General features: G+C 49.3%; 1 protein-coding gene across 4 annotated transcripts in view; it reads left to right on the forward strand.

Moving 5' to 3' along the window:
• The window catches only part of HSF1 (heat shock transcription factor 1), a 118,012-nt gene that overhangs the window by 31,652 nt on the left and 64,128 nt on the right, over positions 1–22,232 (forward strand). For all 4 annotated transcript variants that reach the window (XM_074986443.1, XM_074986444.1, XM_074986446.1 and 1 more), the window contains one exon: positions 10,807–10,915. In XM_074986443.1, the coding sequence (XP_074842544.1) occupies positions 10,807–10,915 (109 nt within the window). The remainder of the gene's footprint in view (positions 1–10,806; positions 10,916–22,232) is intronic.

The raw sequence follows: 22,232 nt of genomic DNA on the forward strand, positions 1-22,232 counted from the left end.
CTGGACATTCTTTTATTAGAGTAAATATTTTCCCACCTAGGATGTGGGTGTGTGTGCATCACGTTATTTAGTAGGGGCTAAGAGCCATGTCTGTCACAGCTTCTCTGTCTGCTGTGAGCCTAATCGTTGTATATGTTCCCAGAGGCACATTGCAGCAGCACACCTGTGCTTCTCACAGCTTCAAAGGCTGTGCTGGAATTTATGTTAAGTGCCCTGTTGTTTTGGCTCCCTTGTGTTCCCAGCAACGCTGGTCTGAGAGGTGGCTGGCTGTCTGGCTACAGACTGCTGGGCCCAGACTGAATTGAGTACTTGGGACAAATCAAAAGAAACCAGGGACGGGTGGTGAGGGTCACAGGTGTAAAACGAGGGAACCGGAAGGGGACACCAAGCAGAGAACCCTGGACAGCGCCCACTGCTCCTCGAAGATGGCTAAGGAGCCAGTGGACATGGCCGAGGAGAACTCTGCCCAGATGCGTGAGATAAGGGAGGAATGGAAGTAGGCCCCACAGTCGCAGCGCACCCCTCGTCCACTATCCTCTGGCTGGTGTGACAAATCGTGGCTTTGGTGAGGTCCAGGAGGAGGTAGAGGAGGTCTCGCAACTTTGTGGGCCCACGGATCGGGTGTGCGAAGAGGACCAGGTGTGGGGAGAAGTGGGCCTCGGGGTTAAGGTGGAATACAAGCTGGCCCACCAGGGCTCCTCACTCTCCCTAGGTGGGGCGGAGCAGCCACTCCGCTCCCTGGAAGGAGAGGAACCCTTCCAGGAGCCATTTTGTAGTGAGCCTGGCCCCTCCCAGTCACCTCACTGGAAGTCAGGAGGCAGGGCCAGGACTCAAAAAGCCCAGCCTGAGGACTAAGTTTGGACTGCGCCGCCGGGGGAGCCAGAGGACTGCTCTGGGCTCCCAGCCTGGGAGGTTGAGGAGCGGCTGAGTGAGGCCAAGGCCTGGTTGGGCCTTCTGGGCCCTTGCCGATCCTGACGCCCTGGAGACCCCAGCGGAACCTGCATGCTGAGCACAGCCAGCCAGACCTACAGGACCGACCAGTGGACCGGCCTGAGCCTGCGCTCTGAGGCAGCACAGCTCATAGGCGATGCAGGCCTGGATCAGGCCACCCGGACCCCAGCTGGACCTGGAGCCCTGTGAGCCCCGAGAAGTCAGCCAAATGCTGGGTGTGTGCCGGGGAGGGCAGGGTGGAGACCAGAAGTGGCCCAGGGTAAGAGGACTGTTAAAGGGCCTCAGGTTGGCGTGTTGCCAGCTGAATTCCCCGCTGACCACGCTGCTGCGACCAGGGCCCCGGGGCTGGGGAGCAGTGGAGTGTGCAGACCCATGTCTCCCTGCCACCCACCTGCTGGGCGGCTGTCTCCCCCCTGCTTTGCCAAGGCAGGTGAAGCACCTGAGGAGACATCTTGAGCTAGGGCCAGGGCCTCCTGGGAACTGCTTGCTTGCTGCCCCATCCTGCCCTGCCCCGCACCAGTGCCTGGGCCTGCCCCACCTTGCACCAGGGCGTGGGCTCTTTTGGTTGTTCTGCTGCCCTGCCCTGAGCTAGGGCCTGGCCCTTCTATGAACTGTTGAGTTTGTTGTCTCACCCTGGGCCTGGGCCTGGGCCTGCCCTGCCTTGCAGTAAGGCTTGGGCTCTTGTATTTTGCTGCCCCTCCCTGAGTTAGGGCCTGGGCTCCCTTATAAGACTTTTTATTGCCCTGCCTTGCCTTACACCAGGGCTTGGGCTCCCATTTGGTATGTGCTGCCCTGCCTTGCAACAGGGTTTGGGCTCTTCTGAGTGCTGCCCCACCCTGAGAGAGGGCCTGGGCTTTCTAAAGACTGGTTGATTTATCGTCCCGCTCTGCACCAGGGCCTGGGCCTGCCCTGCCTTACTCCAGGACATGGGCTCCTTGTGGCTGTTTGCCGCCCTACCCTGAGCTAGGGCCGGGGGCCTTCTAAGACTGTGGGCTTGCTGTTGCTCTGATGGGAGCTAAATTTCCCCAGTGTCTGTTTGAAGCAAGGCCAGCCTTTGACTGTTGCTTCTCACCCACTTGAGCAAGGTGGGGACCCCTGAACTAATGACTTGGGGGTGTTGTGATACCCGTGGCAGTGGGGCGGAGTGGCTACCCACAGACCCGGAAGGGGAGGATCCCTTCCGGGAGCCTAAACCAGATACACATGGTGGATAATGGGGGTGCACCGATCCAACCCCTGACGTAAGCGGGCTGAGTGTGGGTCTCAATAGCTGGAGGTTAAAAAAGAGAGACGAGAATTTTTTCCCCCTCCCCTGGAGCCGAAATGGACTGGGAAAACGTGTAAGTTTAAGCTCCTCCAGCAATTGAGTGCCATGGTGGTAGAGAGTAGAGAAGAAAGAGAAGGCCCGGCAGAGAGGGCTGTGTCCAGCTTCTGGCCACTGGGCAGCAAAGTGGGCTACTTTTGGAGGGCTTGGGCGGCCCAGCTTGCTGAAGAGCAGAAGAGACTGGTCTGTCTGCTGCAGGGGTGGTGCCCAAGCCTGGTTTGAAGCCTGAGTTGAGGCCAGGCACCAAGGGTGAGAGGCCTGCGCTGAGGCCAAGGCACTGTTATGCCTGTGGGCACAGGGGACACTTGAAAAGGGAGTGCCCCTTGTGGGAGGGAAGGCGGAGGCCCCGCCCAGAAACTAAGGACAGTGAGAGAGCGCCCCTGTGAAGGTAACAGGGGGGTCCCCAACATTGTGGGCCTGTGGGAAGCCTGGGCACCTGCGCAGGGAGTGTCCTAAAAGACCCTGCAAGGCCCTGGATAGCCCTGAGGGAAGGGCTAAGCCAAAGGGGACAAGGGGAAGGCACAGGAGGTGTTTTCAGTGCCACTCCCAAGGCCTTGTAATGAGACCCTGCCCGAGAGACAGGACAGGGGCGTACCAGAGAAGCAGCGAGAAAGGAGGGGGAAGCCTGAGGCCTGCCCAAGGGCAGAGGTGCTGTCTCACAATAGGGGGGGACCAAGGGCCCAGTCGCTATAACTGGGAACTGGACTTAAGTGGGGGGTGTAGTGGAGTGGAGCGGCCACCCCACTACTGGGAAGGGGAGGGCCCCTTCCAGGAGCCATTTTGTAGTGAACCTGGCACCTCCCAGTCGTCTGACCAGCAGTCAGGAGGCAGGGCCAGGACTCGAAAAGCCCAGCCTGAGGATTCAGTCCGGACTGCGCCTCCAGGGGAGCCAGAGGACGGCTCTGGGCTACCTGCCTGGGTGAGGCCAAGGCGTGGGTTGAGGGGCCTGGGCCCTTGCTGATCCAGATGCCCTGGGGACCCCAGAGGAACCTGCATGCTGAAGACGACTAGCTGGACCCAGAGGACCAACCTGCAGACTGGCCTCAGCCTGCACCCCAAGCCAGCCTGAGGCAGCACCATCAGCCTCACAGGCCTCGATCGGGCCACCCAGACCCCAGCCGCACCTGGAACCCCGTGAGCCCCGAGAAGTCAGCCAGACACTGGGTATGTGCTGGGGGGGCAGAGAGCAGTAGTGGCCCAGGGGGTAAGAGGACTATTAAAGGGCCTCGGGTTGGCATGTTGCGGGCTGGATTCCGCGCTAACCTGCGCAGCAAACCATGCTGCTGCAACCAGGGCCCCTGGGCCAGGACATGGAAGAGCGGGTGGGCCCGCCGCCCCCCAGCACTCACCTGCTGGGTGGCCATCTCCCCCTGCTCTGCCAAGGCAGGTGAAGTGCCTGAGATCTCCTGAGTGAGGAGACAACCTGAACTGTTGTTTGCTACCCCACCCTGAGCTTAGAGCCTGAGCAGTCTGTGAACTGTTGGTGTGCTGCCCTGTGCCTGGGCCTGGCCCTGCCCCGCCTTGCACCAGGGCTTGGGCTCCCTTTGGCTGTTTGCCACCCTGCTCTGAGCTAGGGCCTGGACCTTCTAAGACTGGGCTTGCTGTTGCCCTGACGTGACCTAAATTCCCCCAGTGCCCGTCTGAAGCAAGGCCAGGCTTTGACTGTTGCCTCTCACCTACCTGGGCAAAGTGGGGACCCCCCAAACTAGTGACTTGGGGGTGTTGTGGTACCCAAGGCAGTGGGGTGGAGTGGCCGCCTACTGACCCGGAATGGTAGGATCCCTTCCGGGATCTCGAGCTGAGTACGTGGCCCCAACAGTCCGTTGCAGAGAAGGGAGTTGTGAATCTATTTTTCTATGGGTAAAGAATAAAACCTTCAGAGGACATTTATTCTGCACTTGTGCAGTGGCACAGAATTCCATCAGGAGTGAACTGCTAACATACTTCTCATCCTTGCAGAGGCCTTTACATCCCTTTTCTTCACAATCCTAGTGGAATGTCAGCCTCTGTAGGGGAGCTGTGCTGATGGCCATAAAATCCTCCCCAGATCAGTACTGCCAGACATAACGTAATGTCTGACAGTCTGTGTGCCCCCCCATTTTACAATGGCCACCGTCCTCTCCTTATTCTTCCACATAAGCACTGATCTCCACCAAAATTTCTCCAGAAAACCCTGGCCAGTGACTCCTATAATTAGTTGGTATGTCTACACTAGAGTTTTGTAGACAAAAGTAGGGTTTTGTTGACAAAACTCTGGGAGCATTTACACAAAATGTGTTTTATCAACAGAAACTGTTGACAAAAAAGCAGTGTAAATGCTCCAAGAGGCCCTTTTGTCGACTGAGCGGATCAAAAGATTGATCCGCTTTTATGCGTAGACACAATCTGTCAACAGAAGTTTTGTGGGAATATCTGTTCCAACAGTAATTTCTGTAGACAAATGCTTCTAGTGTGGACGTGGCCATTGAGTCTGATATCATCACTTGTCATCTTCATGTGTTGTATGTTCAGGGTATGCTCAGGAATAGTGGAAATATCCTGTATCTTTCACCCTTGTGTTTTCTCACTTTGTCCATTCCTGCCTGGCACTTGTGCGCAGTGTTACGTGGCACTTGGGTTATAAGCCATTCCGGACAAGGAGCATGTCTTCATCCACTAGGGCGCCCATCCTACTGAGACTTTGGACTCTAAAATAAAGGTTAATGGCATATGCTCAAACAGGACACGCTTATGCCAGGGCTGGGCCAAGTGTTGAAGTGTTGGGCATAACAGCTGCCCTTCATTCAGGATAAACCTAAGAAACAATTAAGCACCTCTGGAATAAATAGTGGAAAGAGTAGAAACTTGTCTAAAACACTGGCCGTATGATAGGTTGGTTGGAATCAGCTGCGGGGAGCAGAGGGTGACGGAGCTTGAATGCAAGCAGGACTGGGTATTCCTTTGGCGTGTGAAAGTGTGGCACAGCAGAAACACTAGAGTGCAGTGCAGAAATAATAGAGCGGGCAGAGTTGCTTGTAGTGTGACCTTGCAAAAAATTACAAGCTTTTGGATAGTGCACTGGCTAAAATGAGCTTTGGCACTGAGTGAAAACACTCTTGTTGTGACTCCTGCCAAGTCAAGGACACAGACTCAGTATGCATTTTTGTAAACAATCAGGGTTACACTAAAGACATACCCGACCGTCACCTTCTCCTAATGGAAGTAACCACAAGACCCCCAGCATCGGCTAACCTGCTGCCTCAGAAGATTAACAGTGTCTGTCTAATATGTAAGTAAAAGTCCGAAGGTGACTGAGTACTCTTCCGAAGAGCAAGGAAATTGATTCATTCACTAAAAGGACACAGAGTGAGTACTTCAAACTGGGGTTCCAATTAGGTGGTCTAGAGCCTAATAGCTCAAAGCTTTCCTGAAATCATCAACAACAAATAGGGGCTCAGTGCTCATTGGTGTCTGATGCCTCCCTCGATATTTCCCTCCATCTTTCCCTGTCCAGTACAGAGTGGCTTAGTTTCTGTAGACCAGCTTCTCTTCAATCTACTATGTCATCTACCCATTCTCTGTGGGGTCTGCCTCTCCTCTTCAAACCGTCCATTATGCTGAATACTAGGGTCGTGATTTTTTGTTCATCATTCATTCGGCAGATATGCCCAGATAGCAGCTGTAACTTCCATTGCATAACCTTCTGCAGTAGGTTCTCCTTCAGCCTGTATCTTGCTATATAATTCCTCATTGGTGACCTGCTGCATCCATCCTGTTCTCAGTATCTTTCTATATTTCCCTCCAATGCCAGTATCCTTCTCTTTAAATCTTTCATTATCACACGTCTCACATTCATATAACATGCTGCTGAATACGCATGTTTTCAGGACACTCAGCTTCATTCTTAAGCTAATCACTTTCCTTTTCTAGAAATTATCCATTGCCTTCAAACTCGCTCTTGCTTTTGCTATTCCTGTCGCTATTTCCTTCATAAAGTTTGATCATACTTCATGTTGCTTCCCAGATATGTGAACTTCTCTACCTTCTCTAGTTCGATCCCATCCACACTGATCTTCCTTCCTATTTCCGTATCTCTAAATACCATTGTGTTTGTTTATCAATGTTCATAATCAGTCTGTACTGCTTCCCTTCTTCGTTTAGCACCTGCACCATCCTTGGTAGCTTCTCTTCATCTTCAATAACTACATCATCCACGAACATCAATTTGTTGATTCTCATCTTGTGCACCTATATGCCTACTACCTCTTCCTTGATCTTGTCCATTGCTCTCTCCAGATGCGTGATGAAGATACTTGGCGATATCAGATCTCCTTGTCTCATACCGCTACTCCTTCTAAACCAATTTTGATTCTCTGCACATTCTCATGGCTGCCTCCTCATTGTTGTTGATATCCTTCAACAACCGTATCAGTCTGCTATCTACTCTGTATGACTCCAACACCATCCAAGTCCCTTTCTGATCTATACTCTCAAATGCCTTCTGAAAATCAGCTAAACAGTTGTAGATTTTTCTGGTTCTTTCATTGAGCTTTCTCCACTCTCGATCTTATTGCCAGTGTTAGCTGTATGGTAGTTATTTCTTTCCTGAATCCCGCTTGCTCCTCTGCTAGACGTTCTTCTATCTGTGATCTCAGTCTCTCTGCCAATATCATCAGCAGCCCTTTGCCTAGATGACTGGTTAGGGCAATCCTTCTGTAGTTCTTGCACTCCGATGTACTTCCTTTCTTGTGTATTGTCACTAGCACGGATCTTGTCCATTGGTTAGGCGCCTTCCCTTCTTTCCACACTATATTACATAGTTGATGTATTTCCTGAATCACACTTTCTTTGCCGTATTTGATCATCTCTCCCATGATCGTATCATTTCCAGGGCTTTTGTTGTTTCTGTAAGCCTTCATTTGAAAACTCCCCCATCTAAGTCATTGGGGTTGCTGCATAGACCCTAGCCAAGATATGAAAAGTGAGCATCTGTTCTTAGGAAATCAGGCTCTTCCAAGGGTCTTTGAGCAGCCACAATCACTGGTTCTGTAACTGTTGGCTGTTTGTTTGTAAGGAAGGTAAGTGTTTGGGCTTACATGGGTTGACCACTTCTGCATGAGCTGTTGGTCTGAGGCTTGATTTGACTCAAGCTTGTGTGACCTGATGCTGCACTAAGCAGCCCTGATCCTTTTAAGCGGGAGTTTATTGTGCTAAGCAGCAAACATCTGTTTCTCAGGGTAACAGACAGGTGGCTTTGCTGGTTGGCTAATGGTTGTGACGTGTGCTTTAAAATAGTATGCCAAGATAGGTTGTCCTGCAGAGCATAAAGAGCATGACTTAACTGAGTTTTAAAGTAGCAGATCCCGACTTTTTTAAATGACTTTAATTTAACTATTGCACTAACTGAAATTGGTTCATAGAAAATCAGAACTCTCTCCTTTTTGTATCTCTGTTTGGATGGTGCAGCGTGAAGTGCATTTATTCCTTTGAATTAGGAAGGCTGATTTTTTTTTTTTTTTTTTTTTTTTACTGTGTAATGATTTGTCAGCAACTTGGTTTCCATCTGGCATTACATTTAGATCTTGTACTTCCCAACGGGTGGAGTTTCGCAACAAAAAGGTGGATCAGTGGTAGATTTCTCTTTCATGACAAAATTCTAAGTCATAAAAATATTGTGATGTTCTCTCATTCTGCCAGAATGAAATTTGTTTCTCTTCCTGTTTTTGTAGCTAGTGTACTATGGTATTTTGACACTGTCATTCCTGCCTCATGTGCCAAAAAAGTAATGAAACTTTACTCAGTTAAAAGTGTTCCATGTTTTTCATACCAAATGGTAGAAATGTTACATTATTGGGACTAGCTAATTTTGTGGCAGGGTGTGGTTTTATTGGTGATGAACTTATTCTTCAAAACTTCACGCCAAAAATGGCTGAAGGTTCGGAAGGGAACAACAACATTCTGGATGTTTTGCTCATGCCTCATTTTAAATAAACACGTACAAACTTACTGGTCTCTCTGAAAAATTAACCTTAAGTCTCGGTGCCTCCTTTTCCCTGCCGGGAGTGACAGGCAATACAGCAGTTCTGGCCCCTGGTTTTACAAAATATCATGCAAGTCCTTTATTTCCAGGCAAGTTGAATAGTAACAGAGGTAGCTGTGTTAGTCTGTGTTCTAACAAAACAAATCAGCTGTCATGTAGGACTTGAAAGATTAACAAAATAATTTACAAGGTGATGCGCTTTTGTGGTACAGACCCACTTCTTCAGATCAGTAGCATTTCCAGTACAGACTGACAGTATATAGCACACAGGTCCAAAATTAAATAAAAACTGACAAATCAGCTACATGGAACTGAAGGGGTGGGGCGGGGGGAATACAGATTATCTTGCCTCAGATCATTACACATACCAAAGGAAAGGAAACAGTGTGAGATAATTGCTGTCTCTATTGAGACCAAGTGATAATGTGTCAAATCTGAGCCTGAACTCCAGTTCATGCGTCTCCCTTTATAATCTGCTGTTGAAGTCTCTTTGCTGTAGGACACAGTCCCAGGTGTTTAACAGGATGGCCCACTCCAGTGAAATGCTCACTGACAGGTTTGTGTGTATTCAGATTCCTGATGTCTGCTCTGTGCCCATTCGTTCTTTGGCGAAACGTTTGCCCAATGTATGTATTACAGGCACATTGCTGGCAGATGATGACACACATAACAGTGGTTGAGGTACAGGAGCACGAGCCCTGATCTTTTGATTAATATGGTTAAGTCCAGTGATGGTATTTCCAGAATAAATATCTGGACAAAGGTGACAACGGGATTTGTTGCAAGGAAAAGTTCCAGGATTAGTATTACTGTGAAATGACCCGTGAAAATTGGTAGTGAAAATTTACAAGTGAAAATTTTCCTTAGGTTAGGAGATTTTCTAGAGGAGAGATCAGGCCTCTCACCTAGGGCCTGCCAGACTGTAGTATCATGTTCTAGTGGGTAATTAAGTTTTACAAACGCTTGGTAGAGATCTTGAAGTTTTTGGTCTCTGTCAGTAGGATCAGAGCAGATATGGTTGTATCTAAGGGCTTTACTATAAATGATGGTGTGGTGTGTGCTGGATGGAAGGTGGAAGCATGGAGGTAAGTGTCACAGTCAGTGGGTTTCTGGTGGAGAGTGGTCTTGATCCAGCCATCAGTGATCTGTACTGCGGAGTCCAGGAAATGGCTTTCTCGTGTGCAATGGTCAAGGCTGAGATTGGTAGGGTGCAGTTTGTTAAAATCTCTGGACTTTTTCCAGAGCCTCTTTACTATGGGTCCAAATGATAATGTCATCAGTGTAATATAAGTAAAGGAGAGGTGATAGGAGATGAAAGCTGAGGAAACGTTCTCATTCTCCTGTACCTCAACCAATGTTATATGAGCCAGCAGTGCCGCTCTAATATGTACATTGGGCAAACGGGTCAAACACTGTGCCAGAGAATGAATGGGCACAGAACAGACATCAGGAACCTTAATACACACAAACCTGTCAGTGAGCATTTCACTGGAGTGGGCCATTCTGTTAAACACCTGGGACTATGCATCCCACAACAAAGAGACTTTAACAGCAGATTACAAAGGGCAATGCGTGAATTGGATGTAGCTCAGGCTCAAATTCGATACATTATCACTTGGTCTCAATAGAGACAGCAATTATCTCACACTACAAGGACTATTGCCAGTCCTTTTTGTATTTGTAATGATTTCAAACAAGGCATTTAGTATCTCTCTCCTCCCCTTCAGTTCCATGTAGCTGATTGGTCAGTTTTTATTTAATTGTTTTGGACCTGTGTGCTATATACTGTCAGTCTGTACTGGAAATGCTACTGATCTGACGAAGTGGGTCTGCCCCACAAAAACTCATCACCTTATAAATTATTTTGTTAATCTTTAAAGTGCTACGTGACTTCTGGTTTATTTCCAGGCAGCTGTGCTAGAGCATCACCTTGAGGACTGTCTGAACATGATGTCTTTTTCGGGACGGGCAGAAAGCAGCATGGTTTGAATTTGCTCTGTGGCTGTTGAAGACCGAAGTAGGCCCTTAGCTAACTCTCTGCATGGCCCTGCCCTTCACCCAGAGGTTCTTTTACTGCAGCTACAAATGAGAGAAGAGTGGCTAGAGTGGGACAAGTTGTAGACTGTTACAGTCTGCAAGAGACAAGTCTGTATGATCATAGCCTGGAGAGGAGTCAGCACCTGAGAATACCAAGACACAATCTAGTGTATGAAAGTTGAAGAATTGCTGGCCTATGGGATGTATCCTCTCCCCTACTTGGCCACTCTTCTTGTCCCCACTACCTTGTGTGTTGCTCCTGCGTAGTGGGAAGCACTGCTTCTGTAGTGTGCTCGTCTCCAGCCAGTCCCCAGAGTGATCCTGATGAAAAATGGAGTCGGTGTGTGACTAAGCGGAAGGTCCCCACAGGGCCTACCTCTAAAATTTACATGGGAAACGAGAGACATTGAGAGGGGCTCTAGCCTTTGATGCTGTGTCGCTCGTAATGAATCCCTTTCATGTTGTGTTTTGACAGAGTGGAAGCAGCTTCCATGTGTTTGACCAAGGCCAGTTCGCCAAGGAGGTGCTTCCAAAGTACTTCAAACATAACAACATGGCCAGCTTCGTACGGCAGCTCAACATGTGTAAGTACCTTTCTGACAACTTTAGAAGTCAGAGCGTTAGGCCTACGCCTTGCTATGACGGTCACTTCTTCTGCCTGCATCTTTACTTAGCTGAAAGGGCAGTACAGGAGCATTCTGGGTAGCATTGGTTTAAAAGCATGGTAGCTTTGAAGCATCTTGTTGTCAGATGGCGGGGGCAGAGGATGGCTGAGAGAGCAGTCATAAAGTTAGCCTTTGGTGGTGAGAGAGGACCTTCCATCCTCAAGCTTTGCAGATAAAGCAGCTGCTAACTGGCTTCTCTCAGTAGGCCTTGTTCACATTTTGATAGTGTTTCAGTGCAATCACCCATCCCTGCCTTGTGCCCTGTAGCCAAGAAGGGGAGAGGCATTTCCCTAAATCTCGTTCTTGCTCTTTTCTTCTTTCCTGCTTATGATGACCCAGCCTTAGAAGGGCAATGGAAGGCAGCACATGTCTGCATATGGTACCTGGTGCTGCTGCTGGAGGCAGCAATGCTGTGAGAATGGGTGACTACGAAGGGAGGTAAAGGCTCCTTGAAGAGAGCTGATTGTCAGAGAGGATCGGAGAAGCATCCCCAAAGAAATCCAAGCTTGCCATGGGCAGAAAGATATCCACGAGATAGCAAATATAGTTGGTTACAACTGAAAGCTGAATTCCTGTTGAACATCTGCCTGCATGCCTGCATTTTGTTTTGCTATTGAAAGTGGAGTGGACTTTCTGGTCCTCAGGAAGCAGAGCTCTGCTCTCACCTTTTGCTGGCTGGCAGGGGAATGGAGGTTTTGTAAGACCTTTTTCGCAGGGAGGAGAGCTCATCCATCTGGCTTGATTTCATACAGCCAGCCTATTGACCCCTGCTGGTCCCCTTACTGCAACTGACTCTAATGGAGCTGGGGGTACAGTTTACCTTTAGTGGAGTGGCCATAAATATGGATAATTTTGGCATAGGTTTGGCCTAAACATTGGTGTTTGTTAAGGCAGATGCTCCCCGTGGGTGGGAAAGGACTGCATGGGCTCAGAGCAAACAAGGAGACAGAATTTCTGGATATGGTCTGAAGAAGTGGGTCTGTCCCACGAAAGCTCACCTAATAAACTATTTTGCTAGTCTTTAAAGTGCTACTTGACTGCTTTTTGTTTTGAAGGAGACAGAAGTCTGGGTACAAAACAAAACAGCAGTTATGTGGCACTTTAAGACACTAACAGAATAATTTATTAGGTGATGAGCTTTTGTGGGACAGACTCACTTTGTCAGGCAGTGGCTCTGTCCCACGAAAGCTTATCACCTAATAAACGATTTTGTTAGTCTTTCCAGTGCTACATGACTGCTTTTTTGTTTTGGTAGAATACAGACTAACAGGGCTAATTTATTAAGTGATGAGCTTTCCTGGGGCTGTTGCACTTCCCAGAAGTAGGGGTGTTACCTACTTGTCTGCATTTAAGATCACAATAGCAAATCTGATTGCCAGGACATTGACACTTAGCAGCTAATACCCCAGAGGGATGCAGATTTCCTCACCTCACCGGGAAGCTGGGCGCCATTCCCCTGGTGGAGTACAAAACACTGGGGGTTGGGAGTGTGTTAAGTGTTAGCTGCTGAAAGGAGTTGGGTCTCTCCACTGGTGTCTGTCCAGGAGGGTCAAAGAGCTTGAAACAAGGGGTCTGAAGAAGTTGGCTCTGTTCCACAAAAGCTCTTCACTGAATAAATCATTTTGTTAGTCTTTAAGGTGCTACATTTCTGCTGCTTTGTTTTGTTGAAGCAAGGGGTTCGCTACAGGTTGGCTGGCTTAACAGAATGGACTGTGCTTTAACCTTCAGTTCTCTAGACTATAGTGAGGACTTACTCTGCTGGTTTCCAGTTAACTGATAAATCGTGTTTTGATGACCGTGTGGGGGTGCCAGTACTTGGTGTGGTGCATTCGTCCCTGAAGAGTGTACAAATCTCCCTCAGGTGACTGTCTCAGGGACTTGCAGAAGAGAGCTCTGAGCATGGTGCGTGAGTGCTGAAGGCCTAGAGTTCTAGTTTAAGAAGGCATTGGAGTCATTTGGCTTTCCTGGAGGAAGAGTGAGACTCATAGCAGGTCTGGCATCCTGAGGGGTTCCTCCTGTCATCTGTTCCAAAGCTAGCAGCATGGCGCCGATCCTATGGATGAACGCCGCCTCATCTGTAACAGCAGCCCTTCCCAGAGTTCTCTAGCGGTCTTAACCCAAACAGGGTTACCCCATAAACACAGCAACCTCGAACAAAATGGCAAATAAAATTTAATGTGGATAAATGTAAAGTAATGCACAGTGGAAAAAAATAACTCCAACTATACATACAATATGATGGGGGTTAATTTAACTACAGCTAATCAGGGAAGAGATCTTGGAATCATTGGGACAAGTATGAGAGGGGTAGCAAAGCTAGGCTGTAGCTTCAAAAACAACAAGAAGTCTTGTTGTTTAGACTTATAGACTAATAGATATTTTGGAGCATAAGCTTTCATGGGCAAAGACCCACTTCACCAGATGCAGGAAACCCCCACTCACACATCTGACGAAGCGGGTCTTTCCCAACAAAAGCTTATGTTTCAAAATATCTGTTAGTCTGTAGGGTGCCACAGGGCTTCTTGTTGTCTTGGAATCATTATGGATAGTCCTCTGAAAACATCCACACTGTGTGGAGCGGCAGTCTAGGAATCATTTAAAAAAGAGAATAAGATAGAGATTATCTTATTGCTTTTATATAAAAGCATGGTACGCCCACATCTTGAATAGTGCATACAGATGTGGTCACCTCATCTCAAAAAAGATACACTGGCATTAGAAACGGTTCAGAAAAGGGCAACTGAAATGATTAGGGGTTTGGAACAGGTCCCATATGAAGAGAAATTAGAGAGACTGGGACTTTTCAGCTTAGAAAAGAGGAGACTGGGGAGATATGATAGAGGTTTATAAAATGAGTGGTGTGGAAAAATGCACAAGGAAAAATTATTTACTTGTTTCTGTAATATAAGAACTAGGGGGCACCAAATGAAATTAATGCACAGCAGGTTTAAAACAAAGAAAAGGAAATTCTTCTTCACACAACGCACAGTCAACCTGTGGAACTCCTTACCAGGGGAGGCTGTGAAGGCCAGGACTGTAACAGGGTTTAAAAAAGAGCTGGATGAATTCATGGAGGTTAGGTCTGTTAATGACTATTAGTCAGGCTGGGTAAGGAACGGTGGCCCTAGCCTCTGTTTGTCAGAAACTGGAGATGAATGGCAGGGCAGAGATCGTTACCTGTTTGATTCACTCCCTCTGGGGCACCTGGTATTGGCCACATTCGGCAGACAGTATACTGGGCTAGATGGACCTTTTGGTCTGACCCAGTATGGGATGGGACATTCTTGTGAACAAAAGATGAAAAGAATCCAGTTCTCAAAATAAAGTTCCTAGCCTGCATGAGATGCTCCTTAACCTAAGTGACTTTTTTTAAACAGTTTCCAGAGCTCCAAGGCAAATATGCCATAGGCCTGAAATCCATACCCCTTTCATATAGAGAGGGCATGTAAGGTCAGTTAGTCTAATACCCTTTAGTCACTACATTTTGTCCTTAGGGTGAAGATTAGGCTCTCATACTTTTAGTAAGATATGTTGTAACCCTCTCAAGATGCACTGCCTGCGAGACAGTTCATATAGAGAAATACCCATACAAGTAGCTTTCTAATTCACTGTGATTATACTCCCAATTTACTTCTCCAAAAATAGCTAGTGCTTGAATGTATTTTCTTGTAAATTCATCTACATTTTTGGGTCTGTCTCTTGATATGGTGCAGGAAAGTAAGGTACTGAATAAGTTCCAGGGGGTGAAATCTTGACAAGGCTTTAAATGCAGTGCTCTTCCTGAGAAAAGTTCCTTGCTGAAATCTCTCACAGCAGACCTGAGAACAGGCACAAATAACTTCTTGCTTTAGATGGTGGGAAATGTTAATTAATTGTCAAAAGTACAATCTTTGCTAACATTGGTTTAAGTAAATTAAGACTCCTCCAAACTTTTCTTAGCTTGTATTTTTAACCTTGCCCTTGTTCTTTCTGCTGTCTGTTGCAACAGGAATTGATTCACTTGGGGGCTTACAGTAGGTGGCTGTTCAGTTCTTGAATATATTTTAGTTAGTTTGGACAAATCCAGACTGAAGTGGTTTGAGTGTCACTAGACCAACTAGTCCAGTGTGCTGGAAGAAAAGTTACCAGTTTGTTGTTGCTTAGCAAAGGATGTGCACTGAGTTTATTGGAATCTGCTTTGGTTTTCATATTGCAGGCAGATATATCTATTTCAATAATGTCTCCCTTGAGTTGTTTGGTGCTTATTCCTCCCTCGGAACATTTCAGTATAAAAGGAATTTTGGCCCACAGTGCAACTTGGCAAATTTAGAGTTATCCTGGTTAGATCACTAATCTGATTAGTTCTTGGAGTTGTGGTGACATGACTAGTTTAGCTTCTTTTTCTGACATGAGGGCAGTAAATCCAGTTATCTGTGTAAGTAATCTCCTGTAAGCCATAAAATAAACTTCCCCGAAGAACCCTACGGAAACTTGCAGTTTTTAGTGCAAGCTGCTGTGCTGGCACATGGATATTTTAGTGAAATATTCCAGACTAAGGAGCTACTATTCTGGGACAGAGGAATAGGCAGTACGGTCTGTTCAGAATCTGAAAACCATTTACCCCGATCTCATGGAATCTCTCTATTGCTATGATAATGTTAGTTCAATGCTCTCTATAAATGCATTGTGCTCTCTCTTGTGGGGCCGGGCCCTAACTTGTGTTTCTCAGGGCTACTTTTACTCTGAGAACATGCAAGGAAATGCAGAACTGATAAGGTTTTGTGAGTGAATGGTAGCACTTCTCAGAGATCTCTGGGTGACTTTGACTACTCTTGCCTGCTGCCAGCTCAGCAAAGCAGAAAAGTGCTGGGATTATCCTAGAGACTTTGCTTCAAGGCAGTCTGCTCAGCTTCCTCTCAGCACACAAATACTTATATTTACCTTTTGGCTTTAAATTCTTATGATAGGCAGGAACATAAAGGATGCCTTTCATATACCCTGCACCTACAGGGTATATCAAGGATTAGCCTTAATACTCCAGATGTGGGCTTTAGAAAGTATTCCAGTGCTGTTAGAAAGGATGACAGTTTCATTGCCTTTCAGCACTAGGCCTTTGAATAACTGTGGGGCATGATGTCTCCATGGTTCATGACCAAGAGCTTTGGTTTCTAAGGATCACTTGAAAAGCAGAAACTGGTTAATGTCACTCAGTTTCTCTAAATCATTTACTAGGTGCTCCAGTGCAGGAAGCTCTTTTCAACCACAGCTGGGGTCTGATTTACATAACACTTCAGAGCCACCCTTCTTGATTTATCCTACTGCTTTGCAAAACTGGCACATTCAAAAAATAGTTTGCAGAGGATTTGTGTGCTGTTGAGTGTTTTCTAGATGTTCTAAGAGTGTCTGAAGTTTTGAGTACATCCTTGTTGCCTAAACTGCTCAGAAAGCACTTTTCAGCATGTCACTTCTTCCCTTCTCCCATCAAGTAGTGAATTGTGTAAGATCAACTTTTTTACCAGCAGATCATATAACATCCCTATCAAAAGCTCCTTTTAAAACACGTCGGTTGTAACAAACCGCTCAAAGCCAGGAAGTTCCTAGCCGAGGGCTCAATTTCAAACCAAGGGTCTGGACCAGCTGTGCTTGTTTATAGTTATTTTAACCCTGCTGTTTTTGTGAGGCGAGGGGGCAGGGGCGTAAAAACCATTTCTGAGTTGAATGCAGTGGACCGCGGTCAGCAACCTTCCCAAGGCAGAGTACCAAAACCAGACCTTTTCACCTCTGCGATCCGAGTGCTGGTGATACTTTGTGAAGTCAGTAATAGTCCTTCTTACAACAGCTTTATTAATAAATAAATGAAGATGCAGAGATTTACCATTTAGGTGGCGGTTGGTAGCATTAGCTGATCCTTTGTTAATCTACAGGCATTCAGCAAGGTCCAGGCTGCATGGGGGGTGGGGGGGAGGCTGAGGTCCTGCTTTGCATGTCAGTGAAAATCAGCTGTCGTGCCGCTCTTGGCATCAGTGCTGGAGGTTGCTGACTCCTGCAGTAGACCATCTAATACTTGTAGCTTTCTTCTGAGAAGTAAACCCTCCTCATCAGTCCTCACTGTTTACACCGTGTTTGCGGTTGCTCCCTGGAGTTCCTTCCTAGATCCTCTCCAGTCCAGCAGCTTCTGTCTGCGCTCCACTGGAAGCACTCTCGCCAAAGTCATTAATGTTCTGTTCCTAGGCAAAGCGCAGAATCTGAAGGCGGCCATCCTCAGCCTATCGCCCCAACCCCGCTTGACATGACTGACCAGGTTACCTGAACTCTTGGACTCGCTTGACTTCCATGATTCTGTCCTCTGCTGGGCTGCCTCCTGCTCCTGATTGCTCCTTCACAAGTCCTCCCCTCTCCTGGTGTCAGTGTTGGTTCCACAGCACTCTGTCCTAGGTCTCCTTCTTTTCTCCTGTTGCACCTTCTCCAGGCAACCTCATCTGCAAGCATCAAACTGTCGACTGTATGTTGATTTGCAAATCTACCACTCTCCTCCTTGTCACACTGTCTAGAGTGGCTCACCACCATGAGGGCCTCCCTCAGGGGACACACCCCAGGCTGGTGGTGTGTTCTGTAGTGAGATTTCACTAACCCGGCAACAAGTGTGGACTCCTGGACCACTGTAGATCTTACCATGAAGTGACAGAGTCTCCTTAGGTAAGGGATGGAAACTACTGCCCACATCCAGCCCCCTGACTTAATCTGCTCTGGCCCACAGCACGTCTCTATGCTATGAACTGGAAGCCCCTAGCGTTGGCACCCTCCTGCAGGGCCAGAATGGCAAGCCCAGTTAAGTGTGAACTGGGGGGAGTTGGGTTGGCTTGGTTGTGTTTGGAGGGTGTTGGCTTCCCATGTTGAGAGCGGCAGAGTAGTGATGTGGTGTGTTATTTGGGTGGGGCGGGGGAGGGGTTTGCTTTGTGCCTCTGACTGATTTTTTTCTGTGGCTCCTGGCTGAAAAAATGTTCCACACCCTGTCTCGGACCATCTTGCCATGTTCGTTTATTTTTGGAGGCTCATCCAAACATCACACTGCATGCAGGTTGCTTCCAGCCCCAACAGACCAGTCACTTACCCCAAGGCAACTGGTACTTTAGATCCTGCACCAAAGACAATGCCTGCAGCCAATTCTGTAATAAACCATCTGCAGAGCTAGTAACAGGGAGAGGGAGTAAGGTGTTTAGGGGTTAGAGCAAGTGCACAGACACACCAGTGAGCTGCCATGAAAGCCTAAGAGCAGCTGAGTTGTAGTGCTCTGTCTCTGCACAGGGTTGTTCAGGGCAGACCCAGCATGCAGCACCTGTGGGTCTCTTGCTTGAGTTTTGTGCCTGGGTGTACAGAGCTCAAACAGCCAGAGAGATGCACTTTTTTCGTGTCAGGAACTTCGGTTCTCACGGTTCACTTGTTATGGGGGAGAGGGCCAGCAGTGGAAGGCTTTTATTCTCTGCTGTACAATGGTTTGACTGGTGTCTGTGGGCTTCCTTTTGTTGGGGAGGCAATAAGCCTTCCGTGGTGTGCTCCCCGGCTCTGAGGTGCATAGTTCAGCCTGGTCAGGAGCTGGCTTCTGGCCTGCCAGCCTCAGCCATCTGTCCAAGTAGAAATCTCAGCCCGCCTCTGACATCTCGTGGAAGATGAGCTGTAAGCCCAAGTGCAGCCTGGCTGTGACAGCCTTTCCCTGCCTGTCGTGTGGCTGTGCCCCTCTGCTCTCTGCTCAGAACGCTGTTGCAGGGGTCACTCTCCCGGTCGCTTTGGCCATGTCACCCTCTGTTTGCATCCCTCGTTTGGCTGCCTCTTCTGTCCTGTTAAACACACTTCTTCACTTGCAAGCCCGCCTGGCCTGCCACTTCACTTTTGGTAGTGAAAGGTTCTCTGGGCTTCCCGCCAGCCATGGTGCCCACCGGCTTTGCCTCTTTGTTAATTGTCAGACCCCTTTCTGCTTTCTCACAGGCTTCCCCACGCATGTGGGAGGAGCTCAGTGTAAACCACCTCAAAACTGCTGTCCTGGGTTGGATCACAGAAGTCCCCTGGGGATAGTTACCCCCGTGTTGATTGAACTACTGAGCCTGTCTTCCCGTCCTGCTGGGCCGGATCCTCTGGTCTCCCCCAGCCAAGGCACCCAAGTGGGGTAATCACCCTGCAGCAGGGAAACACAGACACAAACCAGATCAGCTGGGGAGGGCTCTGCTATAAGGTCTTTGACAACACCCAGGAGCACAGCCCCAAAGGGGACCAAAATCCCAAATCAGTCTGTCTTGCTCCATATAACAGTTCTGCACAGTGAGACAAGCCCCGGGTCAGCCCCCGAGGGTCCTGTGCTGCTTGGCAGAATGTTACTGTGTGCCTTAGACTCTTGGTGGCCTTTCCACTGCCAGAGGCAAGGGTCTCTGTTTACCCCACCGTGTCCCAAGGCAAGGGGGGCAGGGTGCAAACCCTGTCCAGAAGATTGTTGCCCTGCCCTTCCTCTAGAGTGGCACTCCAGCTGTAGGGTGGGGGAAACCCTACTCTGGGAAACCTTTTATAACAAGCCAGGAGGCCTTAACTGGCAACAGGTGTCTGAATAGCCCTTTTCTTCTGCAGCCTGCCCCGGTGGCTGGCCCACACTGAGCCTAGGTGGGGAACAAAAAGGCACTGCCCCAGCTCCCAATAGATTTACCTCCCCCCAGGCTCCTGGAGGGTGCTGCCTGTGGCCTGCCACAACAGAGGAAGCATATAGGTTTGACCTTTGTCAGCCAAAGTAAGAGCCGCACAGTGGCTGCTCCCCTCCCCCAGGTAACAGTTGTTTACACTTGGCTTCATGATGGACAAAGGCGTTTTTGTGAAGTATAAAAAGGAGAATTTAAGTGATTGCAGGTGAAAACAGACCACTGAAGTGGTGCTGCATGTGGATTCCAACAGGGGGGTGTGCGCTCCGGGTGCGTGTACGTGATCTTAGGAGAATTTTTCCCTTGGGGTACCCGTTGGGTTGGCAGTGGAAACCCCAGCTGTGGCACCACTCAGGCACAGTATATACACTCCTGTCACATTGATGCTTCTTAGCCTCTTGGATTGCAAGTGTTTCGTTATCCATTTATCATATGGTTGTTCAAATAGCTCAGGTCTTGCTAGAGTAGTTAACTTGGGGTGGGCAGGTGTTTCTCTGCACTTTACAGTTCCATTGACATGGGCATGCCACGGCCTGAGATTTAACACATGCAAGGACTGTGGGAAGCCTGTGCCCACGGGTGAGCTGCATTCTCCCTGCTGTAAGCACCAGGGTGAAGGCCATCAAACATGTCAGGGCCCTATTTGCAGAAGCTTTAGGCCTTGCGCTGAAAAGGAAAGGAGCCATGTCCTAAAGCTCCTGCTCCTGGAGGCGGCTCTACATCCTCAACCCACGCCCGAGTCAACGCTGGCTCCAGGGATGAGCAGTGCACTGGCTTTTGTGCAAGGGCAGCCGCAGAAGGAGGCCCCAAAGGACCGGGTGAGCATTAGCTCATGGCACTGTTCCCCCTCTCCAGTGCTGCGTAAGAAGCCAGCTAGGGGATGGTGTGATGGGGTTCAGGGGTCCCCCTGCACTGCACCCCGTCCGCTGGCAGGAGTGACTCTCACTCAGCAGGTACAACAGATGGTTTATTAGGCAACAGGTGCCCAGTTTCTCACAGAAGCGACAGCATAGCAGCCAGAGACAGTCCTTCCAACCTGTCCTGGGGAGAAGACCCCGAGGGGTGCCCCTCTGGGGTGTAGCTTTCCCCCTCCTCAGGCTGGCTGCCTTCCAGCTCTCCCTTTTCCTAGCCTCTAACTGCCACCCCCGATTCAAACCCCTCTCAGCTCCTCCCTGCTCTTTGTTCAGGCAGAGGTGTTACCTGCCAGTTGTAGCCCCAGGGTCATCCTTAGCCACTGGGAGCTGCTGCTTGCCTCAGACATCCAGCCTGACTCACACATGCACTCCCCCCACTCCATCACAGATGGTCTCCAGGTGGGTGTCCTGAAAAGGCGCAAGCCTGGGCGCCCCAAGGCCGCAGCATCGTCAGCTCCAGCCCCACCGGGGGCTCATCGAGTCTGTTACTTCTTCTCTCCCATGGCGAAGTTGGACTCTTCCTCCACTCCTGATACTGTTGAGGTTGCGAGGGACTTGATTGCCATGGTGGCAGTCTCCATCTTGGCAGATTCAGCTGCAGCGCTCTCATTGCCAGTGCTAGACCTGGGACTGGCAGCTTTCAACAGAGACCCCAGTGACCGCACCATCTCTGCCTGCCTCCTCAGTGCCATAGGCATCACAAGTGGGCCAGCCTCGTGGCAAGCCCATGATGGTGCAGTGCCAATCAAATCGCTCCAGTCCCATTCTCCAGCAGCCTTGGCACCACCACGGTCGGGATCTGACAGCTCGTGAGACTCTGGACCAGTCCTCAATGTTGAAGGAACAAGCACGGCTCCTGCTGGCAGCACTGCAGCCCTTGGGACATGGCAGCATCACTGCCAGCCTGGCAGCTTCAGTGGCAATTGCCAGTCCTGTGTCTGTTTGGGACCCCGTGGGCCTCCCCCTAAGGCCCTGTGTAGTGTAAGAACTGCAAACCCAGCCATTGGCCATCCCTGACAGATGCCCTTCTCCAGGGGACTGAGAGTATGCACCTGCTCATGGCACTCAGGTCCCCTTTGGGTGTGCAGAGCCTGGCACCAAGACTCCCCCATGATGTGCCCGCCCACCCCCAGTTAGCTACGGCACTGAGCTTGGCCCTGGAGGTTTCAGATGGTCGAGCAGCTCTGGAGTCTCCATTTGGGAGCTATAAGCCCAGGAAATGCAGTCACGGCTGGCAGAGGTGTACAGGCCAGGCAGACACGCCACAGACAGACTGGTGACCCTCCCGAACACCCTCCACCAGTCCCTGCCCTGGGGGGTGCAGCCTCACCTGCTCCAAGCCAGGTTGTCCTTTCACCAACCACAGCCTGTGCTCTCGCCCGCCACAGCCCCTTCAGCGATGGGACCTTGGGCGCCTAGGCACGCTCTGGATTCACAGAATCCTAGGGCAGGAAGGGGCCTCAGGACCTGCTTCGGGGCAGGTGGGTCCAAGATAGAGCTTTCCCCTCATGTCAGCATTGGACAGCTGCAGGTTGTGTGCCTAGCCTGCGAAGAGCTACAGCTGGGATGGCTGTGCCAGTGCTAACAGACAGTACCTTGTTGATGCCCTATGTAAACAGAGTGGTGCTCATTCTTCTGCCCTGTGCCACAAAGCCCTGCTCCTGG

This window comes from Carettochelys insculpta, chromosome 2 (genome assembly GCF_033958435.1).
Source record: "Carettochelys insculpta isolate YL-2023 chromosome 2, ASM3395843v1, whole genome shotgun sequence".
Lineage (NCBI taxonomy): Eukaryota > Metazoa > Chordata > Testudines > Carettochelyidae > Carettochelys > Carettochelys insculpta.